The sequence below is a fragment of the Microtus pennsylvanicus genome, chromosome X (assembly GCF_037038515.1).
Source record: "Microtus pennsylvanicus isolate mMicPen1 chromosome X, mMicPen1.hap1, whole genome shotgun sequence".
Taxonomy (NCBI): domain Eukaryota; kingdom Metazoa; phylum Chordata; class Mammalia; order Rodentia; family Cricetidae; genus Microtus; species Microtus pennsylvanicus.
In genome coordinates, this window is record NC_134601.1 from 109,459,629 (window position 1) to 109,487,025 (window position 27,397).

At 34.5% G+C, this 27,397-nt stretch overlaps 3 protein-coding genes and 1 pseudogene across 4 annotated transcripts in view; all 4 read right to left on the reverse strand.

Moving 5' to 3' along the window:
• Positions 1-3,898: 3,898 nt before the first annotated feature.
• Positions 3,899-27,397, reverse strand: part of LOC142841714 (odorant-binding protein-like) — an 84,467-nt gene continuing 60,968 nt past the window's right edge. The window contains exon 6 of the mRNA XM_075958663.1: positions 3,899-3,929. Coding sequence (XP_075814778.1) covers positions 3,913-3,929 — 17 coding nt within the window. The 3' untranslated portion in view covers positions 3,899-3,912. The remainder of the gene's footprint in view (positions 3,930-27,397) is intronic.
• On the reverse strand, positions 4,176-8,112 carry LOC142841619 (odorant-binding protein-like; annotated as a pseudogene).
• Positions 20,189-25,664, reverse strand: LOC142841433 (odorant-binding protein-like). 2 transcript variants are annotated; one of them, XM_075958272.1, is made up of 7 exons: positions 25,577-25,664; positions 25,020-25,159; positions 23,624-23,694; positions 22,122-22,232; positions 21,356-21,457; positions 21,041-21,070; positions 20,302-20,419 (listed from the first exon to the last, which is right to left on the reverse strand). In XM_075958272.1, the coding sequence occupies exons 1-6, from the start codon at positions 25,631-25,633 to the stop codon at positions 21,054-21,056; spliced, it is 498 nt and encodes a 165-aa protein (XP_075814387.1). In that variant the 5' UTR covers positions 25,634-25,664; the 3' UTR covers positions 20,302-20,419; positions 21,041-21,053. The 2 variants fall into 2 exon arrangements, with proteins under 2 accessions (XP_075814386.1, XP_075814387.1); XM_075958271.1 differs by lacking the exon at positions 21,041-21,070 and having other exon boundaries at positions 20,189-20,419.
• Positions 26,419-27,397, reverse strand: part of LOC142841620 (odorant-binding protein-like) — a 4,782-nt gene continuing 3,803 nt past the window's right edge. Inside the window, exon 5 of the mRNA XM_075958533.1 lies at positions 26,419-26,531. Coding sequence (XP_075814648.1) covers positions 26,419-26,531 — 113 coding nt within the window. The remainder of the gene's footprint in view (positions 26,532-27,397) is intronic.

Below are 27,397 nucleotides of genomic sequence, written 5' to 3' on the forward strand. Positions count from 1 at the left end.
TTTGATAACTGTTTTTGTTATATGTAGTTTTACTATGTTAAAATGAAAGCCTTTCTTTTTGTTTACACTGAAAAGGGGGAAATGATATAGGAGCTTCTTCTGTCTATGTGTTACTTTCATTGGTTGAATAAAACTTCCTTGGCCTTTTAATAGGGCAGCACTTAGATGGGTGGAGTAGACACAACAGAATGCTGGCAAGAAGGGCAGTGTGGCAAATGCCATGACACTCCTGCCTGAGACTGACACTGGTTAGAATCTTTCCCGGTAAGCCACAACCGTGTAGTAATACACAAATTACTTGAAGTGGGTTAAATCAAGATGTGAGAGTTAGCCAATAATAGGCTAGAGATAATGGGCCATGCAGTAATTTAATTAATACAATTTCTGTGTGGTTATTTTGGGGGGTTAAGCTAGCTGGGCGGTGGGATGCAGCCCACTCCTCATACTACAGAATTCTTTTTTATTTTTAACATAATCTTATTTTATATTCCAATCACAGTTCCCTCTCCCTCCTGTCCTCCTGTTTCCTCCATCACTTTCCTATCCCATACCCATCTATTCTTCAGAGAGGGTGAGGCATCCATATGGAATCAACAAAGTCTTTCATATCACTTGTGGCAGGAACAAGGTTCTCCTCCCTGTATATAGGCTGAGCAAGGTATCCTCCATAAGTGAATGGGCTCCTAAGAGTCAGCTCATGCACTAAGGATAAATACTGGTTCCACTGCTAGGGGGCCCACAAACTGAACAATCCAGACAACTGTCACCCAATTCAGAGGGCATAGTTTGGTCTTATGCAGGTTCCCCACATGTCAGTCCCACTAGCCAGGGTCAACTGTTCCTGTGGGTTTCCCTGTCATTGTCTTGGCCCATTTGCTCATAATATGACTCCTCCTTCTCTCTATGACTAGACTACAGGCCCAGTGCTTAGCTGAAGATTTCTGCATCTGCTTCCATCAGATACTGGTTGAAGTTCTACAATGACAATTAATGTAGTCGTCAATCTGATTAGAGGGAAAGAGCATTTCAGGTACCCTTTCCACTGTTAGTTAGATTCTTCATCCTTGTGGATTCCTGAAATAAAATCTCAACAGATTTTGGTTGTAATTCTTTGAAGTACTTATGGTAAAACTGATATTGTCTTTTTATGATCTTCCTTATTGTTTTTTGACAGCAGCTGACTCAGCTTTCATTTACACCAATCAGGGCCATGTGTAGCCCTTTCTCTACATCAATTCTTTTATTGATCTTGGTCCTTCTGTTGTAAGACAAATTTTCTAGATAGTTTTAATTTTTTCCCTTGATGGCTAAGGATATTGAACACTTAAATGTGTCTCAGACATTTGTGTTTCACTTTCTGAGAACATGATTTTTAGCTCTATTATACAGGTTTTGAAATTGAGTCATTTGTTTCCTTGATGTTCATTTTGCTGAGAAAGAAGAGAAATGAGGATCCTTGGAATTGTTAATTTACAAACTGACAGCTTTTGGCGGTTTCTGGCTGTTATAAGAACACATATGCAGAAACAATGCATTCTACAACTTGACAAAAAGAGCTTATCCCTGGTCACTGTGAGAGTACTACCAACTGACACTGGTATTTAAATCAACTTTAGTAGTCTTGAGTAAGAAGCTATTATTCAGAATACACGTCAAAATTACACTGGTTGATGAAAAGAACAATGATAGCTGGAAATGTTTATAGAATCAAGTATAATTTATCTTCTATAGCTCAGGATGTAAATTCAACTAATCACCTTTGAGTTACCTCTCAGATTGGGCATACTTTACCGATGTTATCACATTGTGAATGGTGAACTTTAAAACTTCCCTGCCATTTGAAGACTTAGCATCTTAGAAAGCAACTTCTGATGGTAGTAGTAGTTGTATTATTTTTACCTCTATAAAGAGACCATTAATAAGTAATAAGTAATTGAAGACTAAGGGGCATTAAACATGAATACATGTTAGAAACACTAAATGCACACCTCTGGGCTATGAATTTCTGTAAATCTTCTCTCTCTAAATACACACACACACTCATACACACATACTTAGACACACACACACATTCATACCTACATTCAAATAAATATGTATATAGAAGAAGAAGAAGAAGAAGAAGAAGAAGAGGAGGAGGAGGAAGAGGAGGGGATGGGGGAGGGGGAGGGGGTGGGGGAGGAGGAGAAGAAGAAGAAGAAGAAAAAGAAGAAGAAGAAGAAGAAGAAGAAGAAGAAGAAGAAGAAGAAGAAGAAGAAGAAGAAGAAGAAGAAGAAGAAGATTATTTGGAGAATGGGGTGAAATGATATGAATATACATTGAATATACAGAATTTTCACAAAACATAAGACAAGTATTTGTTCTGAAGTCACATTGTTTTACAAGGCACTCAGAGAAAGATTAAATAACAAGTTTTTTTTTCCAATGAGGAATTATATAATTGTTTCTTATTTCATATCTGTTGCCTATGAATATTGATTGTACTTTGATTCTGTTATATCTTTAGATTTCAAGAGACTGGATTTAGTAACATTGTCTAATATATTTCATTTTCCTTGTTACAAACCCTTAAAGAAGATTGCATTGCCTTTTTATTTTTATGTAGCTAACTACATTCTGAGGAATCATTGTATTATAAACAGATAATTGTAGTAAATACATGCATATTTGTAGGGATTAGTATATATGGAATATCATTCTCATGATTTTTTTTCTTCAAATGTGACTGACTCATACATATACTATTTAAACATATCCTGATTAATTTGCTTACTGAAGTCATTTAACAAAAGATAATCTCCTTATGTGGATTATTGAAAAAATATTTTATGCTCAGTTTTAAATAATGTGGAACATGGAGGCAGACCCAAAGAGTTCATTACATGAAATATTTTAGTGTGTTAAGACCATTTATCTGCAAATCACAATTTTCAGCTGAAGGTCAATAAAGAAGCACAATGCACAATTCACTTCTGCAGAATTATCCAGTAATTGTACTATTTTCAATTGTTACAGTAGGCTTCAATAATATAATACAGATTTTAATTAGCTTAGTGAATGTTTTGTTGCTTTTTTTGGATGAGATCCTTTACACAAGGTCTTTATTACTTCTTGAAACATTTTATTTAGTCATTCAAAAAGTAAGTACTGCTCATAGATGATAGGAAGGGAAAGGACAGGCAAGTCAGGAATCTGAAATGTAGTATCCAGACTTCACAGGAGAGGGGAAAATTCATTTAAAAAGAAATGGTGATTTATATGTGATACTGATTTCATGGTCAAGTGGCTATGATGCATAATTCTTCTGTTTTTCATCTTTGCAGACATGAAAGCAAATTAAAACATGGTTGACCAGACAGTAAGTATTTTGTCTTTGACCTTGCATGAATGCATATAGAGTATAGAAAAGGGATTATACATGAGCAGTTCCTTTCCTTGAAATCACCAATATGTTGTACTTTGGATTCTATAGGAGCACTGTTGACAGGAAATAATGACATTCTTTAGCCCTACATGACAATTTATATTGAGATGTTTCAAGGTATATACTGAAAAGATCAACATGGTTGTTCTGTATCTGTGACAAATCATATACCACAATCATAAGTAAAGTAAGATGTTTTGCAAATGACAAGACACATTTTTCTTGATGGAATATTCCTCAGTATAAAAAAATATTAGCAATTCTGAATAAGATAAATGTCCTTCATACTGTTTTAAAAATAAAAATATGCTAGCCTTCATTTTCATCATTGTAAAATTCTCAATTTTAAAAGACAAATAATAACTTGTCTTTTTTCCATTCATTTTTTTCCTTGGTCATATACATATCTCTAATTTTTTATGTAATAACCACAACTCCACTCAAATATAAAGATGGCTAGGCACGGCTTCTGTTTCTACAGAAGATTGTTATTTAGGACAAGTATCTGTAAAACAACATGAGTGGGGTAAGAAGTGACATAAATATTCTCATATGAATATGAGAACAGCTCTCCAAGGTTATTTCTGGAAATAACAACTGAAAGATAACATATGATTAGATATAATCAGAATCAATGATCTTATTGAATAGATAGGTAGGTAAATAAATACATAGATAGATACGAAGACAGACAGACAAAAAGATAGACTCAGTAACACATATACATACATCTATTGATGAATATACATTGTTATACATATATATTCATAAATATTATGGGCAAAAAATATTTATTAAGTTTACCTGTAGCCAGAACATCTTGAATGTTTTCTGGTTGAATGCTCTATTCCTTAGCATATGCATCAAAATTTTCATATTGTTCAGTAGTCAAAGGTTGACCATTTCCTACATTTCATGAATCACAATGTCAGAGACATGTTCAGTGTAATTCTGGGCAATTTACATTGATAGCTTTCTTAGTATCCCACCATGATATACAGTGAAAAATCCCAACTGCTCCAAATTCATCTATGCTATCTGGGTCAATACAATCAATAATAATTTTCCCAAGTTCCAAAGACTCATTTAAAGGAGTCTAAATAGTGGTAAGACATCACTTTTAAGGGTTTCATGATGCATAAAAAATAAAAACAACTTGTCTAGACAATTCACTCATATCAGTCCTATCCACTTTCAAAAACTAGAGAGTCAGCATGCCTGTCAATGGAACCTTCACATTTCTCCTGAGACTATACTGTAGAATTCATGTTTTTATTTAGCAAGCACTAGATCAAATGACACTCGAAATTGTTTGAACTTTGAGAAAATTATATTTCTTCTATTCTTACCAGTGAGGAAACACAAGCATAAACTCTTCCAATAGCATTTAGCTTCGCCTCTAGTCTTCAATGAACATGCTACTCAAATAACAATATAATGTAAAAGTTGGTCCACAAAACAGATTATCATTTAGTGAAAAGGAGATAAGAAATACCATGATACTGTACATGGATGGTGAATCTGACTTAATCTCCATTTGCAGGGTGATGCTTCTGTTACTATATCACAAAACCTACTACCATTCTTACCAACAACAAAAATCAAGTTTTTTGTTCAGCCAGTTCTATCCATCCACATTCTTACTGGTAAAGACTATGTTTTCTGGTGTTGTATGCACAGGTTCAAATCTATTGTCACCTTCCACCATAATAAGGGAAACATTTCTAAAATGAGTGACACTCATTTTTCTACTTGATGTCACCTTTTGACTAAACATTAATATTGAGCCTGACTCTAGAAATCATCTCTAATCCGCTATCATATGGCACATGTGTGCAAATGTATTTCTATAGTCATTCATTTTGATTATCTCATCATAATAGAGTGATATTTTTCAGTCTTTAGACCTGGTAGTAAATCTTAGGTACAGATAATTTCTCTTTTCTCTGAATTCCTTGTGTCAAAACCTGTGTGATCACTTTGTTAAGTATTCCTTCCCCTTTCAACCAGATCCAAAAGACACTTGTCAGTTTCCTGAAAGTATAAAACTTTAGTGTCATATCATAGTAATACTTGGTAGGAAATGGATACATATGCATAAAAAGTCTGTTCTAATTAGAAATATGTACAAAACTTTTCACCTTGTAAGATTATGTGTGAAAAAGATGTAAGAATGAATAGTTTAAGTTTACCAGACATTCTTATTGTGTATGAGTCTGTTTCTATGTGTGTGTCTCTCTCTTTCTCCTTCCGTCCCTCCCCCCTCTCTCTTTCTGTGGTATCTCCACTCACACTGATTAAATGATAAAAGAAGTTCATGGTAAAATAAAAGGATTTTAGGACCTGGACATTTTCTATTACAAGACTGCATTTCAATATTCATGTAAGGTTATTAATGCATTATACTTGCCAGAATAATGTGCACTCTTTTCATTTAAAGATCAAACCAAAAGTCATACTCTGCATAATGCAGTTGAATAGTGTTGTCATTATTTTTGCATTTTTTTCAAAATTTGAAATATTCCGTCTGAAATTCTTAAACAGATTTTCCCCTAACTCTTTTTCAAAAGTGAACTTTATCTATGATCTTGGTATTATGATCTTTACAAAATATGAGAAAAGGAAACTTTAAAATTGCACTGTTAATTTAAATTCTCTGTGAATCCAGGATGATAGATAATGCCTGCAATATAAATACTTCATAGCCTGAAGCATGAAGTTTGCAAAGATATTTGAGGATTCTGAGACCTATCAATGAGTGTCAGGCCTGTCCAATAACAAACAGAGATACTGTATGAAAGAAAAGTCACTGAATATTATCTAGAAGTAAATTTTCATGCAGGAAACTATTTGGAGACATTTTGTTAGCATTACTTACATCTTCAGGTAATAGGTGTTCTTCTCCATGTAAACTTCAGATGACATACAATGTACTCTGACTTTGTACCATATCTCAGCTGGTTGGAAGGATTGATTCCAAGTAACCAAAATGGTTGTGGGTCCATGTACCTATGGTTGACTAAAGTGTCAGCATGTATTTGTACCCACAGTGCTTTTGTTTATAGAGGAAGCTCCCAAATCCCATACCTACCCTGGGTTCTGTAATTTCCATCTTCTTGTCTATACCCAATGACTTTAGTTATTGAGCATTGGCCATTTGAACTAAAAATAAAACAGAGGAATCATAGTTTATTGTTTTTATCATTTGAATTCAAATCAAAGATCTTCAAGTATTATAAAGAACTTGAGATACTATGATATCTATGAACAGTGTTCATAACTAGATTGGATGAATCTCTGCTTCACTTTTTGTAATTCTGTTTTAGAAAATATTATTCTATTTGTAATCATACATATGAATTATTTTATTTGTCACAATTCTTCCAAGTCCTATGAAGGCTCTAATGGCTTCCTTTTCTAAATTTCACTATTTATTAAATATGATTTTCAATATGTTAATTCTCTTGTTCTATTCTAACAATAGTATGTACACAGGATTTTATGAATGGGTTTTAAGTGCTTTTATGTCTAACCTAAAACTAAACTGTGGCTAGAATATAGAAATGATGCTAAGTATTTTAAGTTCTTACAGTGTTATGGACTTCTTCATTGAACATAGTCATCCAAATATCAGAGAGAGAATCTTTGAAAATAGAGTGTCAGAGACATGGATTTTCAACTTAGATTTTTCTATCCTATTTGTGGAAGACTTTTTTATGACACCAATGGTTGAATATCATACCATGTATGGCTTTGAACCAAATGCTCACACCTACCTTTTGACTTACTAGAAGTGAGATTCTTAGTCTCTTGATTCTAATATTAGAGCACAAAGTTCAACCAAAGACCTCTAACTACAAGGATTTTTAATGAAACACTCATAGAATTGGAGACAGTTTCTAACATCTGTGTGGTGTCCAGAGCTAAATCATCAGGGAATAACATAATCATATTACTGAAGATGAGGCCTCCAATTTCATGACCAGAAGCAAAACATTCCCTTGTAAGTTTAATTACATAAAATCTGTAAAACACAAATAGTCTGTTCAGTTTTCACAGTGGACAATTTGCTTACTTGACATAAAAAGTGACATCCATTTTACTACATGTCCCCACTACCGGTAAGTTCATGAATATAGATTCTCAGATATCCTCCTGCCTCCATCTTGTCAAAATTGTCAGCAGTGATGGCAATGGTAATCCACTTTCCTTCAAGCTGAACAAGCAACAAAGACCATTGCAATGTGAGTTGGTATTAACATGTCAGATCCCAGTCCTTGGAAATATGTAAAATAACTAGAAGTACAAGTCACTGAAATTTTGTTTCTTGTTTCAAAATTATGCTTCCAGGGATGTAGAATAACACAGGGCAATATGATGACGCATTTTACATAGCATTTTGAACCTGAGACATTTTGGAACTGCTTATGTTTGGTCTCTTATGCTCTGCAAATTCAACCTATTCTTTTATTTCATTTGTTTCATATTTCAGAAATCTGATTGGAAAAGTATAACTGAGTGAAAGAGAGAAAGCTTATTTTATGAACATGGACAAACTGAATGGCATATCACATCCACAGAAATATGATATTGAAGAACGTCAAATCTATGCACAGACCAAAAGAATTTACCTCAGCCTGAGCATGAGCCAGACCAAATGTCAAAGCCAGCAGCAGAAATTTTACCATGGTGTTGCCTGCCTTTGCCCTTCTGCAGAAGCTCAAAGTAGGATGTTGGTTGTGAAGGAACTGAACTGACAAAGCTTTTTAGGTAGCTAGTTAAAGGGAGTTTCATGGAATCAACCAATGGTTACGCACCAAGAAACCCTGCAGCTGTCCGTTATGTTCAATTTAACGCTGCTAAATGGTGAATGATCTCATATCTCTAAACCTATAAGATTAAACTAAAGGTCAGGTTAAGTTATGATGATTAATTGAGAATTTCTGACAGAAATATTTATTCTTGTGACAGCATTAAAGCAATGTTTTGCCTGCAGAAATGTACTGATGGGTAAAAGTCACAATGCATATGTTGTATATGATTCATTTATAAATGTGATGTGTTTTAAAACACATTCTCAATCAAATCAGAACACTGTAAAGTTAAATGTATTTAAAACTGTGGCCTTAGCTATATGAACAAAAGCAACCACACTATTAAAAGATAAGATGTTAAAACTGTTGAAAGGTTTTTTGGCATCTAATAAGATGAACATGTGGTTTTTATTTTTCAGTTTGTTTATATGGTGGATTACATTAATGGATTTTGGTATGTTGAACCATCTCTGCATCTTTGGGATGAAGCCAACTTGATCATGGTGGATAATGGTTCCAATGTGTTCTTAGATTCGATTTGCCCATATTTTTTTGAGTATTTTGCAACAATGTTCATGAGTGAGATTGGTCTGTAATTTTCTTTCTCGGTAATATGTTTCTGAGGTTTGGGTATCAGGGTAATTGTAGCCTCATAAAGAGAATTTGGAGATGTTCCTTCTGTTTCTATTGTGTGGAATAACTTGAGGAGTATTGGTATTAGTTCTTCTTTGAAGATCTTGTAGAATTCTGAGATGAAACCATCTGGTCCTAGGCTTTTTTTGTTGAGAGACTTTTGATGACAGTTTCTATTTCTTTAGCAGTTATAGGTCTATTTAATTTGCTTATCTGGTATTGATTTAATTTTGGTATGTGATATTTATCCATAAAGGTGTCCATTTCCTTTAAGTTTTCTAATTGTGTGGAGTACAGGTTTTCAAAATATGACATGATGAGTCTCCTTATTTCCTCCATGTTTGTTATGTCCCCCATTTAATTTCTGATTTTGTTAATTTGGTTATTCTCACTCTGCCTTTTGGTTAGTTTGGATAAAGGCTTGTCTATTGTGTTGATTTTCTAGAAGAACCAACTCTTTGTCTCACTGATTCTTTGTACTGTTTTCTTTGATTCTATTTTGTTGATTTCAGCTCTCAATTTTATTATTTCTTGCTGTCTAGTTCTCTTAGCTGAGTTTGCTTCTTTTTGTTATAAAGTTATCAAATGTTTTGTTAATTCATTAGTGTGGGATTTTTCCAGCTTCTTTATGTAGTCATTTAGTGCTATGCACTTTCCTCTTAACACTGCTTTTATTGTGTCCCATAAATTTGGGTATGTTGAGTGGTCATTTTGACAAAGAAGCAAAATATGTCAAATGGAGAAAAGAAAGCATATTTAACAAATGGTGCTGACATAACTGGATATCAACATGTAGAAGAATGAAAATAGAAACATATCTATTACCATGCACAAAACTCAAGTCCAAATGGATCAAAGACCTCAACATAAAGTCAGCCACATTTAACCTTATAGAAGAGAAAGTGGGAAGTGCATTGTCACAGGAGACCACTTCCTAAATATAATGCCAGAATCACAGACACTGAGAGAAACAATTAATAAATGGGACCTCTTGAAACTGAAAAGCTTCTGTAAAGCAAAGGACATGGTCAACAAGACAAAACTACAGCCTATAGAATGGGAAAAGATCTTCATTAACCACACATCAGACAGACGTCTGATCTTCAAAATATACAAAAAAATCAAGAAATTGGTCATCAAAGAACAAATAATCCAATAAAAAATAGAGTACAGACCTAAACAGAGAACTCTCAACAGAGGATTGTTGTGTGAGAGGGCCTGCTTTTGGTCCCAGCCGCCCTGCTAGCTTACACCCAAAATAATTACACAAAAATTGTATTAATAAAATCACTGCCTGGCCCATTATAGCTAGCCTCTTATTGGCTAACTCTCACATCTTGATTTAACCCATTTCTAATAATCTGTATAACACCACAAGGTCGTGCTTACTTAGAAAGATTCAGCATGTCTGACCTGGCAGCTCCAAAGCAGCTCTTTGTCTGTCCTTCCTCTCAGCATTCAGTTCTGTCTACTCCACTTACCTAACTGCTGTCCTATCAAAAGGCCAAGGCAGTTTCTTTATTCAAACAATGAAAGCAACACATAGACAGAAGAACCTCCTACACCAAAGAATCTAAAATGGCTGAAGGAAACTTAAGGAAATTCTAAACATCCTTAGTCATCAGAGAAATGCAAATCAAAACAACTCTGAGATTCCATCCTACACCTGTAAGAATGGTCAAGATCAAAAACACTGATGACAACTTATGCTGGAGAGGATGAGGGGTTAAGGGAACACTTCTGCATTGCTGGTAGGAATGCAAGCTGGTACAGCCCCTTTGGATGTCAGTGTGGCGATTTCCCAGAAAATTAGGAAACAACTTTCCTCAAGACCCAGTAATACCACTTTTGGTTATATATCCAAAGGATGCTCAATCATGCCACAAGAACATGTGCTCAACTATATTCATAGCAGCATTGATTGTCATAGCCAGAACCTGGAAATGACTTAATGCCCCTTGACCAAAGAATGGAAAAAGAAATGTGGTATATTTACACATGGAGTACTACACAGCAGACAAAATAATGACATCATGAATTTTGCAGGAAAATGAATGGAGCTAGAAAGCATTATTTTGAGTGAGGTAACCAAAAACCAGAAAGACTATTATCACATGTACTCACTCGTAGGTGGTTTTTAAACATAAAGCAAAGAAAACCAGCCTACAAATCACAATCCCAGAGAATTTAGACAACGATGAGAACACTAAGACAGACTTATATAGATCTAATCTACATGGGAAGGAGAAACAGACAAGATCTCCTGAGTAAATTGGGAGCATTTGGACCTTGGGGCAGGGATGAAGGGGAGGGGAGAGATAGGGATAGGAGCAGAGAAAAATGTAGAGCTCAATAAAAATCAATAAAAAATGCTTTAATAAGTATAAAAAATGTTAAAACTTAAAGAGGATTTCCTATAAGGATATTAATATATCCTGTGTAACCCTCAAGTATTTCTATATGTTGACTAATTTATTCTTCCAGTACACTAAGTTCAGTGGCTACAGCACAGAGTTACAAGAGATATTACCAAAGCTTAATTGCATAAATAATATAAAAATGTTATTAGATGTCTTCTGGTAATAAATAAAATTATCATTAATCAAAAGAAACTAAATGAAGTTAAACAGTCTATTAAAACAATGACCTTCAGGAAATTTGTATAATGTGCAAATGGAGTGTTCCACCCAGTGGCTAGTCACTCACCAATTGTTCCCCCTCAGTATTGTAGCAAACTGTTTCAGAGTTCCATCGAGTTTGCAGGAGGATAGGAGAGATTGAGGGCAGGATGGGGCTAGTGGCTTGCAGAGTCTGGTGGATGGAGGTGGGTATTGGAGCAGCCTACCTGCAGGAAACTTTACTGCTGGCTGGCTAGAGAAGCTGAGGCGGTTGTGGGTGGGGCCCGGTGTTTTGTCCCACTATGGAGGTTTTAGAATGTGGGTTGTTCCAACCCATGGCCTTTCACTTGCCTCTTGGTCCCCTCATTATTATAGTATCTGTGTTTCAAAACTCCACCAACGTTGCAAGAGGATAGGCCCAGAGTTCATATTTGCATTATTCTGTGCACATTTTAAGATTATGATTAGAATTACATCACCATATGCACTTTGTACTCTCTTCCATATTCACACCTTCTTTTTTCCGGAATTTTCCTTACTTATTTGTGTATATTTATCCCTCTGTTTTCCAAATAGAGGGATAACTATAGCCTGCTCAGTCTATAAAATGTTAATTATGTGTTTGCAAGATGACCATTTGCTATTGAATAATGAATTACTCTGTTCCTCTGTGGAAAGAGGATATATCCCAAACATCATGTTAATTAGTTGCATGTGAGTGAAATCTGTAGGGCTGAGGCCTCATGTTTCCCTAGGCTACTTTGGCATGCTTGTTGTTGTCATCCTTATTCAGCTTCTGTTGAAGTAGTCATATAGATGACACTTTGTGGGGGTAGCTTCTGATACTGCTAGGATATAGAATCTCATACCAAACATCATGGTCCTCTAGATCCTTCTATCTTTATGCCCTCTCTTACACAAGGTTCCCTGAACCTTAGGTATGGGAATGTTTATTAATATATCTATTGAAAATATGCTTCACATATCTGCCTTCTAATAGATTGTGGTTTTTTGTAATGGTTCAGTGTGTTGAAAACAAAAGTTTGCTTTATGAGAGGTCAAGAATACACATTTCTATGTTAATTAGCACAGAACTGTGTGTGTGTTGATGTTGTTGTAATGTTGTTGCTGTCATTTTTGTTGTTGCTGCTCATACTGTTAGCTGATATCCTGGCAGTTGTTTGTACTATATATCTAATCACTGGTCCTGTATAGTGATCTAGATTTTTTTATCACTCTAGACCTATAAAATACTTTGATGATTGAAATATCAATACCTCCTATACTGAACTTTTTATCCCAGGATTTCTTTAAGAATCTACAGTCTTTTGAGGTTCAATATGAAGAAAAAGGAGGCATAGTCATTCCCATTTCTGTGAATAATGTCATGCCTCTTGGTTTTTTTAAAATTTGGCATTACATTATATCTGTGAATGCTTTCTTGCAATATGACCACTTCTATAATATTAATTCTAAAATCCTGTGATTATTAAATGCCTTTCCAGTTTGTAGAACATTTTTCTGAAACATTCTCCTGAGATAAGATGTTTACTTTCTTCTTAATGGTTATGTTTAACCCAAGATTTTTTCATTGATGATATTGTAAATGGGATACTGCTCATGATATCCATTCTAAGGTTGCTTTGTTGGTAGTATATAAAAAGATTGTTGATTTTTGTAAACTGATCCTTTCCTTGTCATGCTGCTGAATTTGTTGACTCAACTACATATGTTCTGGTACAATTTGGGAATTACTTAGGTATAAGATCATGTCATCTGAAAATGGAGTTAATTTAGATTCATCATTTCATTGGTACATGATTTTAATGTCCTTCAGTTTCTGTATTGCTAAGTTTAAAAATAAAATGTGAAGAGAGTTTTGTTGTAATTCTTCTTTGAAGGACTTGTGGTAAGACTGATGCTCTCATATTAGAATCCTCCCCACTGATTTTGATTACTACTGAATCACTTTCTCAATTCCATTAACCAGGGCCAAGTGCAGCCCTTTCCCTGCATCATTTCTTTTAATAATCTTGGTCAGTCTAAGAGAAGTAAGATAAAAATCTCTGAGTAGTTTTAATTGTATTTCCCTGATTGCTAACTATATTGAACACTTTAAATTGTTTCTCAGACATGTGTGCTTCACTTTCTGAGAACATGATATTTAGTTGTATAATACATGTTTGATATGGAATAATGTGTTTTCTTGATGATCATTTTGATGAGGAGGCAGAGAAATGAGAATCCCTGGCTTTGTTAACTTGGAAAACAGACACCTTTGGGAAGATTCTGGCTGTTATAAGAATATATCTGCAGAAACAAGGCATTCTGAAATTTGATGAAGGAAGATTATTCCTGTTCAGAATGAGAGTACTACCGAGACTGGTATTTAATTCATCTCTAATAGTGTTGCTTAAGCAATTACCATTCAGAATACACTTAGAAATTATACTGGTTGAAGTAAAGAACAACGGTAGTGGGGCATGTTTATAGAACAAAGCAAGATTTATGTTCTACAGTTCAAGATGTAAGTTCAACTAATTACCTTTGAGTTATCTTTCAGATTGTGCATACTTTACCCATGTTATCAGGATATGAATGGTGAGCTTTAGAACTTCCATGCCATTTGAAGGCTTGCTAGCTTAGAAAGCAACCACTGATAGTAAAAGAAGTGCCATAATCCTTTTACCTCTAAAATAAGACCACTTATAAGTAATAAGTAATTGAAGACCAAGGGGCCAGCACTAAATATAAATGCATATTGGAAACCCTAAATGGACACAGTTGGACTATAAATGTTTGTAAGAACATCCTCTTTCTCAACACACACATTCACACATATTCAAACAAATATGCATATTCGTGAAGAAGTTGTAGAAATTGGAAAAAGAAAACACAGGAATGCTAGGAATTAGTTGGAGAATGAGGGTGAAATGGTATAAATGTACACTGAATGTACCAAATTTTCAGAAGACATTAGTCAATTATTTTTTCTAAAGTAATGTTTTGTAAGGCAAACATTAAAAGTTTAAATAACAGGATTTTTAAGAGAAAATTATGCCATTGTTTCTTATTCATATCTCTTTCTTTTGAATATTAATGTACTTTGCTTTCATTATATCATTAAACTTCATGAGACTGAATGTAACAACGTTGTCTAATATCTTTTCTTTTTCCTTGTCCCAAACCCTCAAAGAAAACTGCATTTACCTTTTCTAATTTGATAACTAACTACATTCTAAGGAATCATTGTAATACAAAGAGAAAATTGTAATAAACACATGCATATTGGTATGGCATGGTATTTATGGAATATCATTCTCATGAGTTTGTTCTTCAAATGGGAGTGACTCATATGTATCTTGATCCATTTGCTTCCTGAAGTATTTAACAAAAGATAATCCCCTCAGATGGACTTTTGAAAACATATTTCATCCTCTCTTTTAAATAATGTGTAACATGGAGGCAGACCCAAACAGTTTGTTCTGTGAAATCTTTTAGAATGTTAGGACTGTTCAACTGATAATCACCATTTTTAGCTAAAAGTAAATATGTAGCACAAGATAAAATTCACTTCTGCAGTGTTCTTGCTCATGCAACTCCAGTAATTGTCACATTTCTAATTATTTCATTTGGTTTTAGTAATGCAGATATCATTTGTTACACCGGAGTGGTTATTTTAATTAGCTTAGTGAATATTTATGTGTTTTTTGAATGAGATCCCTTTCACAAGGTAATATTGCTTCTTGAATCACTTTATTTAATCATTCAAAAGGTAAGATGAGCTCATAGATCATAAAAAGGGAAAGGAAAGGCAAGTCAGGAATTTAGTATATAGTATTCTGACTTCACAGGAGAGGGGAGAATTCATTAAAAAAGAAATGGTGATTTATATGTGATCCTGTTGCAATGATGAAGAGAATATGATGCATGACTCCATTCCTCCTATATCTCTGCTGGCATGAAAGCAAAAATTAAAACATTTATGAACAGGCAGGAAAGATTTGGTCATTGAGAGTTTCTGGAAGCAAAATTAAACATAACAATATATTGAGTATAGAGAAAGGATTGTACACAAATAGTTCCTTCCTATAAATCACCAATATCTTGTGCTTTGGATTGTATAGGATCACTGTTGGCAGAAAATAATGACATTCTGTGATGCAACATAAAAATTTGTATTGAGAGGTTTCAAGGAATATACTGAAAAGATCAACATGCTTTTGTATTTGACAAAAATTATAGTACAAAATCATAAGTAAAGTAAGATTTTTCAAATGACAAGACATATTTTCTTGATGGAATATTCCTCTATATAAAAATATTAGCAATTCTGAATTAAATAAAATCTTTCACATTGTTTTATAAATATTTATAAAAATATCCAATCCTTCATTTCTATCACTGTAAGATTTTCTGCTTTACCCAGACCCAAAAAGATGAATATGGGATGTATTCACTCATAATTGGTTTCTGGACATAAATAAAGAACATTGAGCACATAATTTGTGATCCTAGAGAAGCTAAATGAGAAGGTGAACCCAAAGAAATATATATAGTCATCTGCCTGGATATGGGAAGTAGACAAGATTGCCGGGCAAAAACTGGGAACTTGGGGTGAGGTGGCATGGGGCTATGGGGAAATGGGGTGAGAAATGTGAGAAGGGGAGGATGGGGGGAGCTTGGGGCTTTATATGAAAACATGTAAAACTCAAGATAGCCAAAACAATCCTATACAATAAAGGAACTTCCAGAAGAATGACCATCCCTGATATCAAGCTCTAATATAGGGTTACAGTAGTGAAAACAGATTGTTATTGGCATTAAAACAGAGATGTTGACCAATGGAATTGAATGTAAGACCCGGATATTAATCCACACGCTTACGATCACCAGATTTTTAACAAAGAAGCTAAAATTATACATTGGAAAAAAGAAACCATTTTCAACAAATGGTATTGACATAACTGGATGTCAAACTGTAGAAGAATGAAAATAGATCCATATCTATCACCATGCACAAAACTGAAGTCCAAATGCATTAAAGACCTCAATATAATAAATCCAACCACACTGAACCTGATCGAGGAGAAAGTGGGAAGTAGCCTCAATGCATGGGCACAGGAGACCACTTCCTTAGTATAACCCCATTAGCACAGATAGTAAGTGCATCAATGAATAAATGGGACCTCCTGAAACTGAGAAGCTTCTGTAGAGCAAAGAACACAGTCAATAAGACAAAAAGGCAACCTACTGAATGGGAGAAGATCTTCACCATCCCCAGATCAGACAAAGGACTGATCTCTAAAATATATAAAAACTAAAGAAACTAGATATTAACATTCTAAACAACCCAATTAAAAATGGTGTACTGAACTAAACAGAGAATTCTCAACAGAAGAATTTAAATGGTCAAAGGATACTTAAGGACATGTTCAACTTCATTAGCTATTAGGGAAATGCAAATCAAAACAACTTTGAGATACCATCTTACACCTGTCAATATGGCTAAAATCAAAAACAAAAATGATAGTTTGTGCTCGACCGGGTGTGGAGTAAGAGGAATACTCATCCATTGCTGGTGGAAATGCAATCTTGTGCAACCACGTTGAAAATAAGTGTGGCACTTTCTCAGAAAATTGGGAGTCAACCTACTCAGTAGTAAAAAACAACGACAACTTAAATTTTGCATACAAATTGATGGAATTAGAAAACACTATTCTGAATGAGATAATCCAAAAGGCAAAATATGAATATGGTATGTACTCACTCATTAGTGGATACTAGCCATAAACAAAAGGACGTTGAGCCTATAGTTCATAATCCTAGAGAAGCTAAGTAATAAGGTGAACCCAAAGAAAACCATATAGATCCACCTGGAAATTAGAAGCAGACAAGATAGCCTGACAAAATATTGGAGAAGGGAGGCAGGGGTAGAAGGAAAGGGAGAAGGAGAAGAGGAGGAGAGAAGGGGAGGGATGGAGAGAGCTTAAGGGAATGCTGCACTGGGTGAGACAAGCAGAAAGTGCCATATTTCCCCTAGTAACGTGGCCACTTAAGTTCATAAGAAGGGTTTAGCATTTTAAGAAGTGCTCCTGGATGTTAAAGAATTACAGACACACAATGGACAGATTCAGACATAAAGGAACTCTAAATGTGTCACAGTGTTAGATAAATGTATGTAGGTTTGGGAGAGAGAAGAAATAGAGAGAAATTAAAGGACATAAATGGTTTACAAAGAAGTCTTTAAAGAGACAGAGTACATATAGTCATAGATTAAAGGAATAAAGAAAATAAAATAAATATTAAATGTGTAGAAAAAGTAATAGCATAAAAGCAAGTCATGTAAATTGGAAAATTCACAGAGAGTCTGGATTACGTATATTATTGTGCTATCTTTGAATTTTTTGACTGCAGAGAGACATTTGATTCTGGAGACTGCTAAGATAATCCAACATATATATTTCAAAGGTATCTTGAATTCAAAATTTGAATCTACCGATATGTTGCTTTAGAAAAGAGGTTCATTTTTGTTTCCACAGAGAAAGAGAACCTGTGGATTACATTCAGACTAATATGGTTTGATGGACCAAGACCACCCGAAATGTTGCTTTGAACAACCCTCAAAAATTACCCAATAAACAACAGGAAGCAGTTTGGAGAATAACTATGCCCATAGTCCCAAATACAGTTTATAAATGTTCTTTTATATTTAAAGGGGTGTATGCTATAGAGATTTGCATTGTTAAGGATCTTGGTTTATTGATACAAACTTAAGGTCAATTTTGTTATATGTATATTTCTGCTCTTGGTTATGGTATTGTGTTTGTGCAGCTCATTTTAAAATATAATGCATTATTAAGAAATATAGTCAAGCTTGTTGTCATGGTAGTTGGGTTTTCTAAATATATAGAGATATACTTCAGTTAAATTGGTATTCTTTAAATCTTTCAGAGACCTTCAGAATATGGCATTTAAAATCTTTTAAGAACTTAAAACTTTTAATGTCAGTGAGACACATCTGCTCCTGACAACACCAACTACTTCGAGAGGAAGATGGACATCAAAGAGGTTCCTCAAGGAATTGGCTAGCCATTTGAGTAAGAAACTGCTCTTGCCTGGACTGCTTAATGAACTTGACATGCAGGACCCACAGAGAAATGGCTGCTGAACTTGCAGAAAGGTGAGATAATCTTTTGGGGTTCCTTCTACATGAAAGAGTCTGCCAGATATTCTGCAGGACACAGAAGAAAGGGACTAAGAAACTGCCAATATAGGAGAAACTATCTTTGAAATTTTATGCTTCATGGAAAAGTCTGCTGGATACTATGGGCCTGTAGACTGAAAATGGATGCCCCAAAGGTACAGAAGAACTTTGAGTTACTGTCCTGGCAGCAAGATGTCTCTGTCAGTCCTGGAGTTTTGGCTGTTGCTTCCAATGTACTTTCTGTTTACTTAGGTAATATTATATTCTACCGGAATCTTTGAGGAGTGGAAGAATAGACAATTATATTTATAGTTTGCCTTAGTTATGATGAAAAATAAAATAGATATAAATATTGTAACTGTAATTCTTTCTTGATACTTGTTTTGTTAATATGTAATTTTACTATGTTAAAGTTAAAACATTCCTTTGTATTTAAACAGAAATGGGGAAGTGATGTGGGATTTCCCTTTGTAGCATTGATTAGAAAAGAAAATGTTTTGGACACATAGCAGGGAAGAGCATAGGTAGGCATGGAAAGCTAGCCTGAGTGCTAGGAGAACAAAGGACATAGAGAGAAGTCATGTAGCTGCTGCAGAGCCAGATGTACTGAAACTTTCATGGTAGGCTACAACCTCATGGTGATTCACAGATTAATGGAGATGGGTTAAATTAAAATGTAAGAGTTAGCAAATAAGAAGTTAGAGCTACTGGGCCAAGCAGTGGTTAAAATAATATAGTTCCTGTGTGATTCTTTCAGGGGCTGAGCAGCCAGGAAACAAGTGGCCTCCATCCAACATCATTGTTTAATATTAAAATATGTTGGTCATAAATATTGAAAGTACTTTGATTTTGTTATATCTTTAGACTTCAGGAAATTGAATGGAGCAACTCTAATATCTTTTTTTCTTTGTCACAAGCCCACAGAGAAGATTGCATCTGCCTTTCCTATTTTGACAGCAAACTATACTCTAAGGAATCATTGTTATATATAAAAAATTGTATTATTTTTTTATTTTGTATTTATTTTTTATATACATGCATATTTGCAGGATTTGGTATTGGAAGATCATTTTCAGGAATTTATTCTTCAAGGAGAATGACTCATACATACGTACACCATTTAAGCATATCCTGATTCATTTGCTTACTGACATCTTTTAACAAAAGATAATCTTCTCAGATATAGTTTTAAAAACATTATTTCATCCTCTCTTTTAAATAATGTGGAACATGGGGATAGATCCCAAAAGTTTGTTCTGTGAAATCTTTTAGTGTATAAGGAGCATTCAACTGCAAATTATAGTTTTCAGCTACAATTAAACATAAAGCAGAACATACAATTCACTTGTGTAGTGCCTGTGTCCATCTTTCACCAATAATTGTGACATTTCTAATTATTTCAATAGGTTTTAGCAATACAGATATCAGTTGTTACACCAGAGTACTTATTTTAATTAGCTTAGTGAACATACACATGTTTCTGGATGAGATCCTTTACAAAACATCTTTATTGCTCTTTGAAATGTTTTATTTAATCATTCAAAAAGTAGGAAGAGATCATAGATAATAAGAAGGGAAAGAAAAGGCAAGTCAGCAATTTGGTATGTTTTATCCAGACTTCACAGGTGAGGGGAAAATTCATTTAAAAAGAAATGGTGATTTATATGTAATACTGATTTCATGCCCAAGAGAATATGATGCATTATTCTCATCGTGTTGTCATCTGTGCAGACATAAAAGCAAAAATTAAAATATGATTGAACAGAATAGTATTTGTCCTTGAGAATGTATGAATGCAAACTTAAATATAACAAAACGGAGTATAGAGAATGGATTGTACATAAACAATTCCTTTCCTAGAAGTCACCAATACCTTGCACTTGGGATTCTATAGGAGTACTTTCAACAGAGAATAATGACATTCTGTGACATACATGAAAATTTATATTGAGAGGGTTCAAAGAATATACTGAAAACATCAACATTATTTAACAAATTATACATGTAGAAAACTGTGACAAATAATAGCCCACAGTCATAAAGAAAGAATTATTTGTCAAATACAAGATACATTAAATTGATGGAATAGTCCTCAATATAAAAATTTTAGCAATTCTGAACAAGATAAAAGTCCTTCATACTGATTTATAAATAAACATATTCTATCATTCATTTCTGTAACTATAAGATATTCAGCCTTAAAAGACAATTAATATTCTATCTTAATTTTGCCTAATTTGAGTTCATTTTTTCCTTTGTAACATACTTTTTCTATTTTTTATGTAATAAACACAAATCTATTGAAATATCAAGACGGTTAGTCAATGCTTTTGTTTCTACTCACCTAAAGAAGATCATTATTTAGGACAATTATCTGTAAAAGAACATGTATGTGGTAAGGAGTGACATAAATGTTCTCATATGAATATTAGAACAGCTCCACAAGGATTATTTCTGGAAAAAGCAACTGAAAGATTGCATATGACTAGATTTATTCCAAATCAGAAACTTATTGACTAGATAGATAAATAGATAGATAGACTAAGTATGTTTATATACTTATATATTTATGAATATAAATCAATATATATATATATGAATAAATATGTATCTATGTATTTAGAAATGCTATGGCCATAATAATAAACACTGAGGTTACCTGTAGCCTGAACATCTTGAATGTTTTCTCTTGGAATGTTCTGGACCTTAGCAAATTCCTCAATTTTTTCATATTGTTCAGGAGTCAAAGGTTGACCTTTTCCTATATTGTATAATTGACAATGTTAAAGATAGGTTCAGTAGAATTCTTCAGAAATTACATTGCTTCCTTAGTATCCCAACTACTCCAATTTCATCTATCCTGGGTGGGTCAATACAGGCAACAATAATTTTCCCCAAATTCCATGAACACATTTAATAAAGTCTAAATGGTGGTATGACATCACTTTTCAGTATTCCATGATGTATCAAAAAAAAAAAAAACTTCTCTAGAGAGTTCACTCATCTCAATCCTACCCACTTTCAAAAACATGACCCTAGAGAGTCATGGGTGCCTGTCAATGGAATTCTCACATTTTTTCCAAGTCTATAACCTAGAGTTTACGTTTTAATTTAGTACACACTTTTTCAAAAGACATTCCAAATGGTTTGAACTTTAGAAAAATATGTTTTCCCTTTTTCCTCTGAGGAAATTTGAACATAAACACTTCCAATGACCTCACTCATCACCCCAAATCTTCAATGACCGTGATACTCAAATTACAATATAATTTAAAAGTTGGTCCACAAAGCAATCAGATTGTTATTTAGTGCATGGGAGTTTGGAAATACCATGATACTGTATTTGGAGGGTGAATCTGACTTAATCCTTATTTGCTGGATGATAATTTTGTTACTATTTTAAAAAAACCCACTACCATTCTTACCATAAACATAAATCATGTTTGTAGTCTGTCCAGTTCTATCCACATTCTGATTGGCAAAGATTATAAACTCTGGTGTTAAATACACAGGTCCAAATGTATTGTCACCTTCAACTGCAATAACAGAAACATTTCAAAATGAGTGTCCCTCATCTTTTTACTTTGTTTGATGTCACCTGTTGACTAAACATTACTATTTACCGCAACTCTATCAATCACCTCTGATTCATTATCATATGACAAATGTGTGCAAAGATATTCCTATAGTAATTAATTTTACCCATCCCATCATAATACTCATTAAACCTGACAATGAATCCTAGGTACAGATACTTTCCTTTTTCTCTGAATTCATCATGTCAAGACCTATGAGATCACTCTGTTGGGTATTCCTTCCCCTTTCAACCAGATCTAAAAGATCACCTATCAATTTCCCAAAAGTATAAAACTTTGGTGTCATTCCATGGTAATACATGGTGAGCAAATGAATATATACGCAAAACAGACTCTAGTAATGAAAAATAGACACAAAAGTTTTCATCTTGTATGACTATTGATGGAAAAGCTATAAGAATGAACATGTCAAATTTATTAGACATTCATAGTGTATATGTGTCTGTCTCTGTGTGTGAGTGTTCTATGTACATATACCTTTCTCTCCATCTCTCTCCAGGTGTGTATGTATGTGTGTGTATGTGTGTGAGAGAGAGAGTCTGAAATTTATACTTACTGACAAGGAAATAAAAGTATTTTGGGATCTGGATATTTTCAATTACAGGACTGCTTTTTAATATCCATGTAAAGTTTAGGAAATAATAGACTTTCCAGAAGAATGTGCGCTCCATTCATTTAAGATCAAACCAAAAGGCACACCAGTTATAATTCAAGTGAACAATGTTGCTATTACTTTAGCAATTTTTAAAAATTGAGTCCGTCTGAAATTTCTAAACAGACTTTCCACTAACTGCTTTGCAAAATTGAGGTTATCATCCAACGATCTAAATGTTATGATCTTAACAAAATATGAGAAAAGGAATCTTTAAAATGGTACTGTTAATTTTAATCCTCTATTAATCCAGGTTGATAGAAAATGCCTATAATATGAGTACTTGATAGCCTGAGGCTATAAGTTTGCAAATATGTTTGGGGCATGAGAGACTTATTAGTGAGTGTCAGGCCTGTCCAATAACAACCAAGATACTGTATGAATGAAAAGACACTGGATTTTATCTAGAAGTAAATTTTCACACAGGAAACTATTTGGAGATGTTTTGTTGGCATTACTCACATCTTCAGGTAATAGTGTTCTTCTCCATGTAAACTTCAGAAGACCTACAATGTACTTTGACTTTGTACCCTATCTCAGTTGGTTGGAAGGGTTGATAAATTACAAAGTAACCAAAATGGTTCTAGATTTATGTACCTGTGGGTGTCTGAAGTGTCAGCTTGTATGTGCACACCCACAATGCTTTTGTTCAGAGAAAGCTCCCAAATCCCATACTTACACTGTGCATTGTACTTGCCATCTTCTTGCCTGTTCCCAGTGACTTTGGTCTTTGTACATTGACCATTCACCCTAAAAAATTAAACAGAGTAACGATTCTTTATTCTTTATAACATTGTAATTAGTATTAACGACCTTCAAGTATTATAGTGAACCTGATGAACAGTGTACAGAGCTGAAAGAGAAGTATCTATGCTTACCTCAGTTTTCCTAATTCTTGTTTAGAAAATATCATTCTGTTTGTAATTATGTACATGACTTATTTTGAGTCAATTTTAACAAGTCCTATGAAGGCTGTGATTTCTTCCTTATCTGATTTAACTATTCACTGAGTATGATTTTTAATGTTAATTTTCTTGTTTTAGTCCAACAATAAGTACATTGAAATATGTGCTTGTGTTTTAAGTGATTTTATTTGTAACCTAAATCTTATAATTGTATCTAGAGTATCGGAATGATTTAAAGCATTTGAAGTTCTTATGGTGTTATGCACTCATTCATTGAGCATTGCCATCCAGATGGCAGAGAGAGAATCTCTGAATCTAGAGCATCAGATACAGTACTTTACAAATTAGATTTATCAAAGATGGGTGTAGAAGACTTTTATGACATTATTGACTGAATAACATAACATGTGTGTGATGGAGGAAGGTCATTGGCTAATAAAGGAACTGCCTTGGTCCTTTTTTATTGGTTAGGACATAGGTAGGTGGAGTAAACAGAACAGAATGCTGGGAGGAAGAGGAAGTGAGGTCAGACTCGACAGCTCTCCTCTCCGGAGCAGACGCCTCAACGCCATGCTCCCTGCTCCAGGGAAGATGCACGCTATGAAGCTCCGACCCAGGATGGACTTAGGCTAGAATCTTCCCGGTAAGACCGGTGCTATTCAGATGATAAGAAATGGGCTAGTCCAGGTGCGAGAGTTAGCCTAGAAGAGTCTAGGTAGAAATGAGCCAAAGCAGTGTTTAAATGAATACAGTTTGTGTGTTGTTATTTCGGGCAAAAGCTAGCCGAGCAGGCGTCTGGGGTGTTGGGGATGCAGCCCCGCCGCCCCTATTACTACAATGTGTGTCTTTGAAGCAAATGCTCACACATACTTTTAAATTAGTATAAATGATATTCTTAGAATCTCCTGCATATAATATTAAAGCCTGAAATTCAAGCACAGGCCTGCAACCTGGAGAATTTCTAAGGAAACAATAAAGGAACTGGAGACAATATCCAATTTCTGTGTTGTGTCCAGAGCTAACCCATTATGGAATAACATAATCACATTTCTGACAACAAGACCTTCAATTTCATGACCAGAAACAGAACATTGGCCTATAAATTTAACAAGATGAAATCTGTAAAATGTAAATAGTCTTCTAAGTTTACATGGTTGACAATTTGCTTACTTGATATAAAATGTCAATTCCAATCTATCACATGACTCCTTACAAGTAATTTCACGAAGGTAGATTCTCAGAGGTCTTCCTTCTTCTATCTTTTTCACATTGTCAGCAGCAATGGCAACAGTAACCCACTTTCCATCAATCTGAAAAAACAGCAAAGGACATTAGAATGTGAGTTGGTATCAAATCTATGATCCCAGTCCTTGGGAATACATAAAATAACTAGAAACATAAATCAATAATATTTTCTTTATTAGTTAAAAAGTATGGTTCTAGAGATGTAGAATAACACAGGGTAATATGATGACTCAATTTACATAGCGTTTGGTACATGAGACCTTTAGGAATTACTCATGTGCTTGCCTCTTAAGCTCTGAAATTCAACCCATAGTTTCCTTAGTTCATTTGTTTCATCTTAGAAAAATCTGATTGAAAAAGTGCACATGAGTGAAAGTCAGAAATGAATATGGACTTGCATGGACAAACTGAATGACACATCACATCCACAAAAACATGCTGTTGAAGAACATCAAACCTGTTCACAGACCAAATGAATTTACCTCAACATGAGCACGAGCCAGACCAAATGCCAAAGCCAGCAGCAGAAACTTTACCATGGTGGTACCAGCCTTTGCTCTTCTGCAGAAGCTCAAAGTAGAATATTTGTGAAGGAACTGAACTGACAAAGCTTTTTTATACAGTTAGTTAAAGGGAGTTTCATGAAATCAACCAATGGTTCTGTGCCACAACAACTTGGATCTGTCCAGTATTTCTACCTTGACCCTCTTGAACGGTTTGTGATCTCATATTCCTAAACTAATACAATTAGACTAAAGGTCAGGTTCTGTTCAGATGATTAATTGAACATACTTGTAAAAAAAATAACTCTCCCTGTGAGAACATTTAAGCAAACATTTTGCTTCCAGAACTGTACTGGTGGGTAAAGGTCACGATGAATATGCATATGTCATATAGGATTCATTTAAAACCATGGCATGTGCTTTAAAATACATTCTGAATCTAAGCATACTACAGTGCAGTTAAATTAATTTAAAACTGTAGACTGGACTATATGAGCCAAAGCAATCACACTGTTAGAAGATAAGTTTGTAACACTAAAGAAGGATTTTGTAGACAGATATTGATATGTCCTGTGCTATCTTTAAGTCTTTCCATATATTGAGTACTTTTTTTCTTCTAGCACACTGAACTCAACTGTTATAACACAGAGCTTCAAGAGATATCGCCAATGTTTAACTGTTTAACTAATAGAAAAAAATGCTGCTAGATGTCTCCTGACAATGAATACTGGTATCATTAATCAAAAGAAATGAAATCAAGTGAAACAGTCTGTACAAAAATGACATTCAAAAAACTCCAAAAATGTGCAAATAGACTCTGCTCAAAATATTATTACGAATCCTAAAGCAAGGGTCATCCCTGCCCAGTTGATTTCTTTACACGTCAAATCCAAGGTCGGTTTTGTGCCTAGCCATAGGATCTTGTTATCCATTTCTAGGAACAACCAAGAATATCAGGACTCTGGAGTACCTGTTTATCCTCTGGGACTTCCCTCTCTGACACACAAAATAAACTACAGTTAGAATTTAGTATTTTTTGTTGAAAACTCATAATTTCTTACGACATCTTTATAAAAAATTAGTTGCCCCTTCATAACACTTTCTTTAAATTATAACCTATTATTTTCTCTATTTTTTGAAATTTGAGATTATAGCACAATTACATGATTCCCCACTCCCCTTTCTTCCCTCTAAGCATTCCAATATGTACCCCCTTAATTTCTTTCAATTTTGTGGACTGTTTTTTTCACTAAATGTTGTCTCATGCATATGAGTGCAAGTTCGCAAGAGAGTCCTTAACATTTATTTGAAGATTTGAAACTGGGAATAACATGCCACTTTTGTTTTTTAGATCTAGGTTAGCTCACCAAGGCCAGCTGGACTGTTACCAAAAAAAAGCATGGGATAAAACTGGACTCTCGGAACATGGCGAACAATGAGGGCTGATGAGACACCAAGGACAATGGCACGCGGTTTTGATCCTAAGCAATGTGCTGGCTTGCTGGGAGCCTAGCCAGTCTGGATGTTCACCTTCCTAGATATGGATGGAGGGGGGAGGACCTAGGACTTACCACAGGGCAGGGAACCCTGACAGCTCTTTGGACTGGAATGGGAGGGGGAGAGGAGTGGGAGGAAGGGGAGAGGGGTGGGAGGAGGGGGAGAAGAGTGGGAGGAGGGGGAGGGAAATGGGAGGCTGGTGGGAGGAGGTGGAAATTTGTTTTTTTTTTTTTCTTTTCTTTCTTCTCCTTTTATCAATAAAAAAATTAAAAAAAAAACTTCCAGTGGAAACCATGACACATA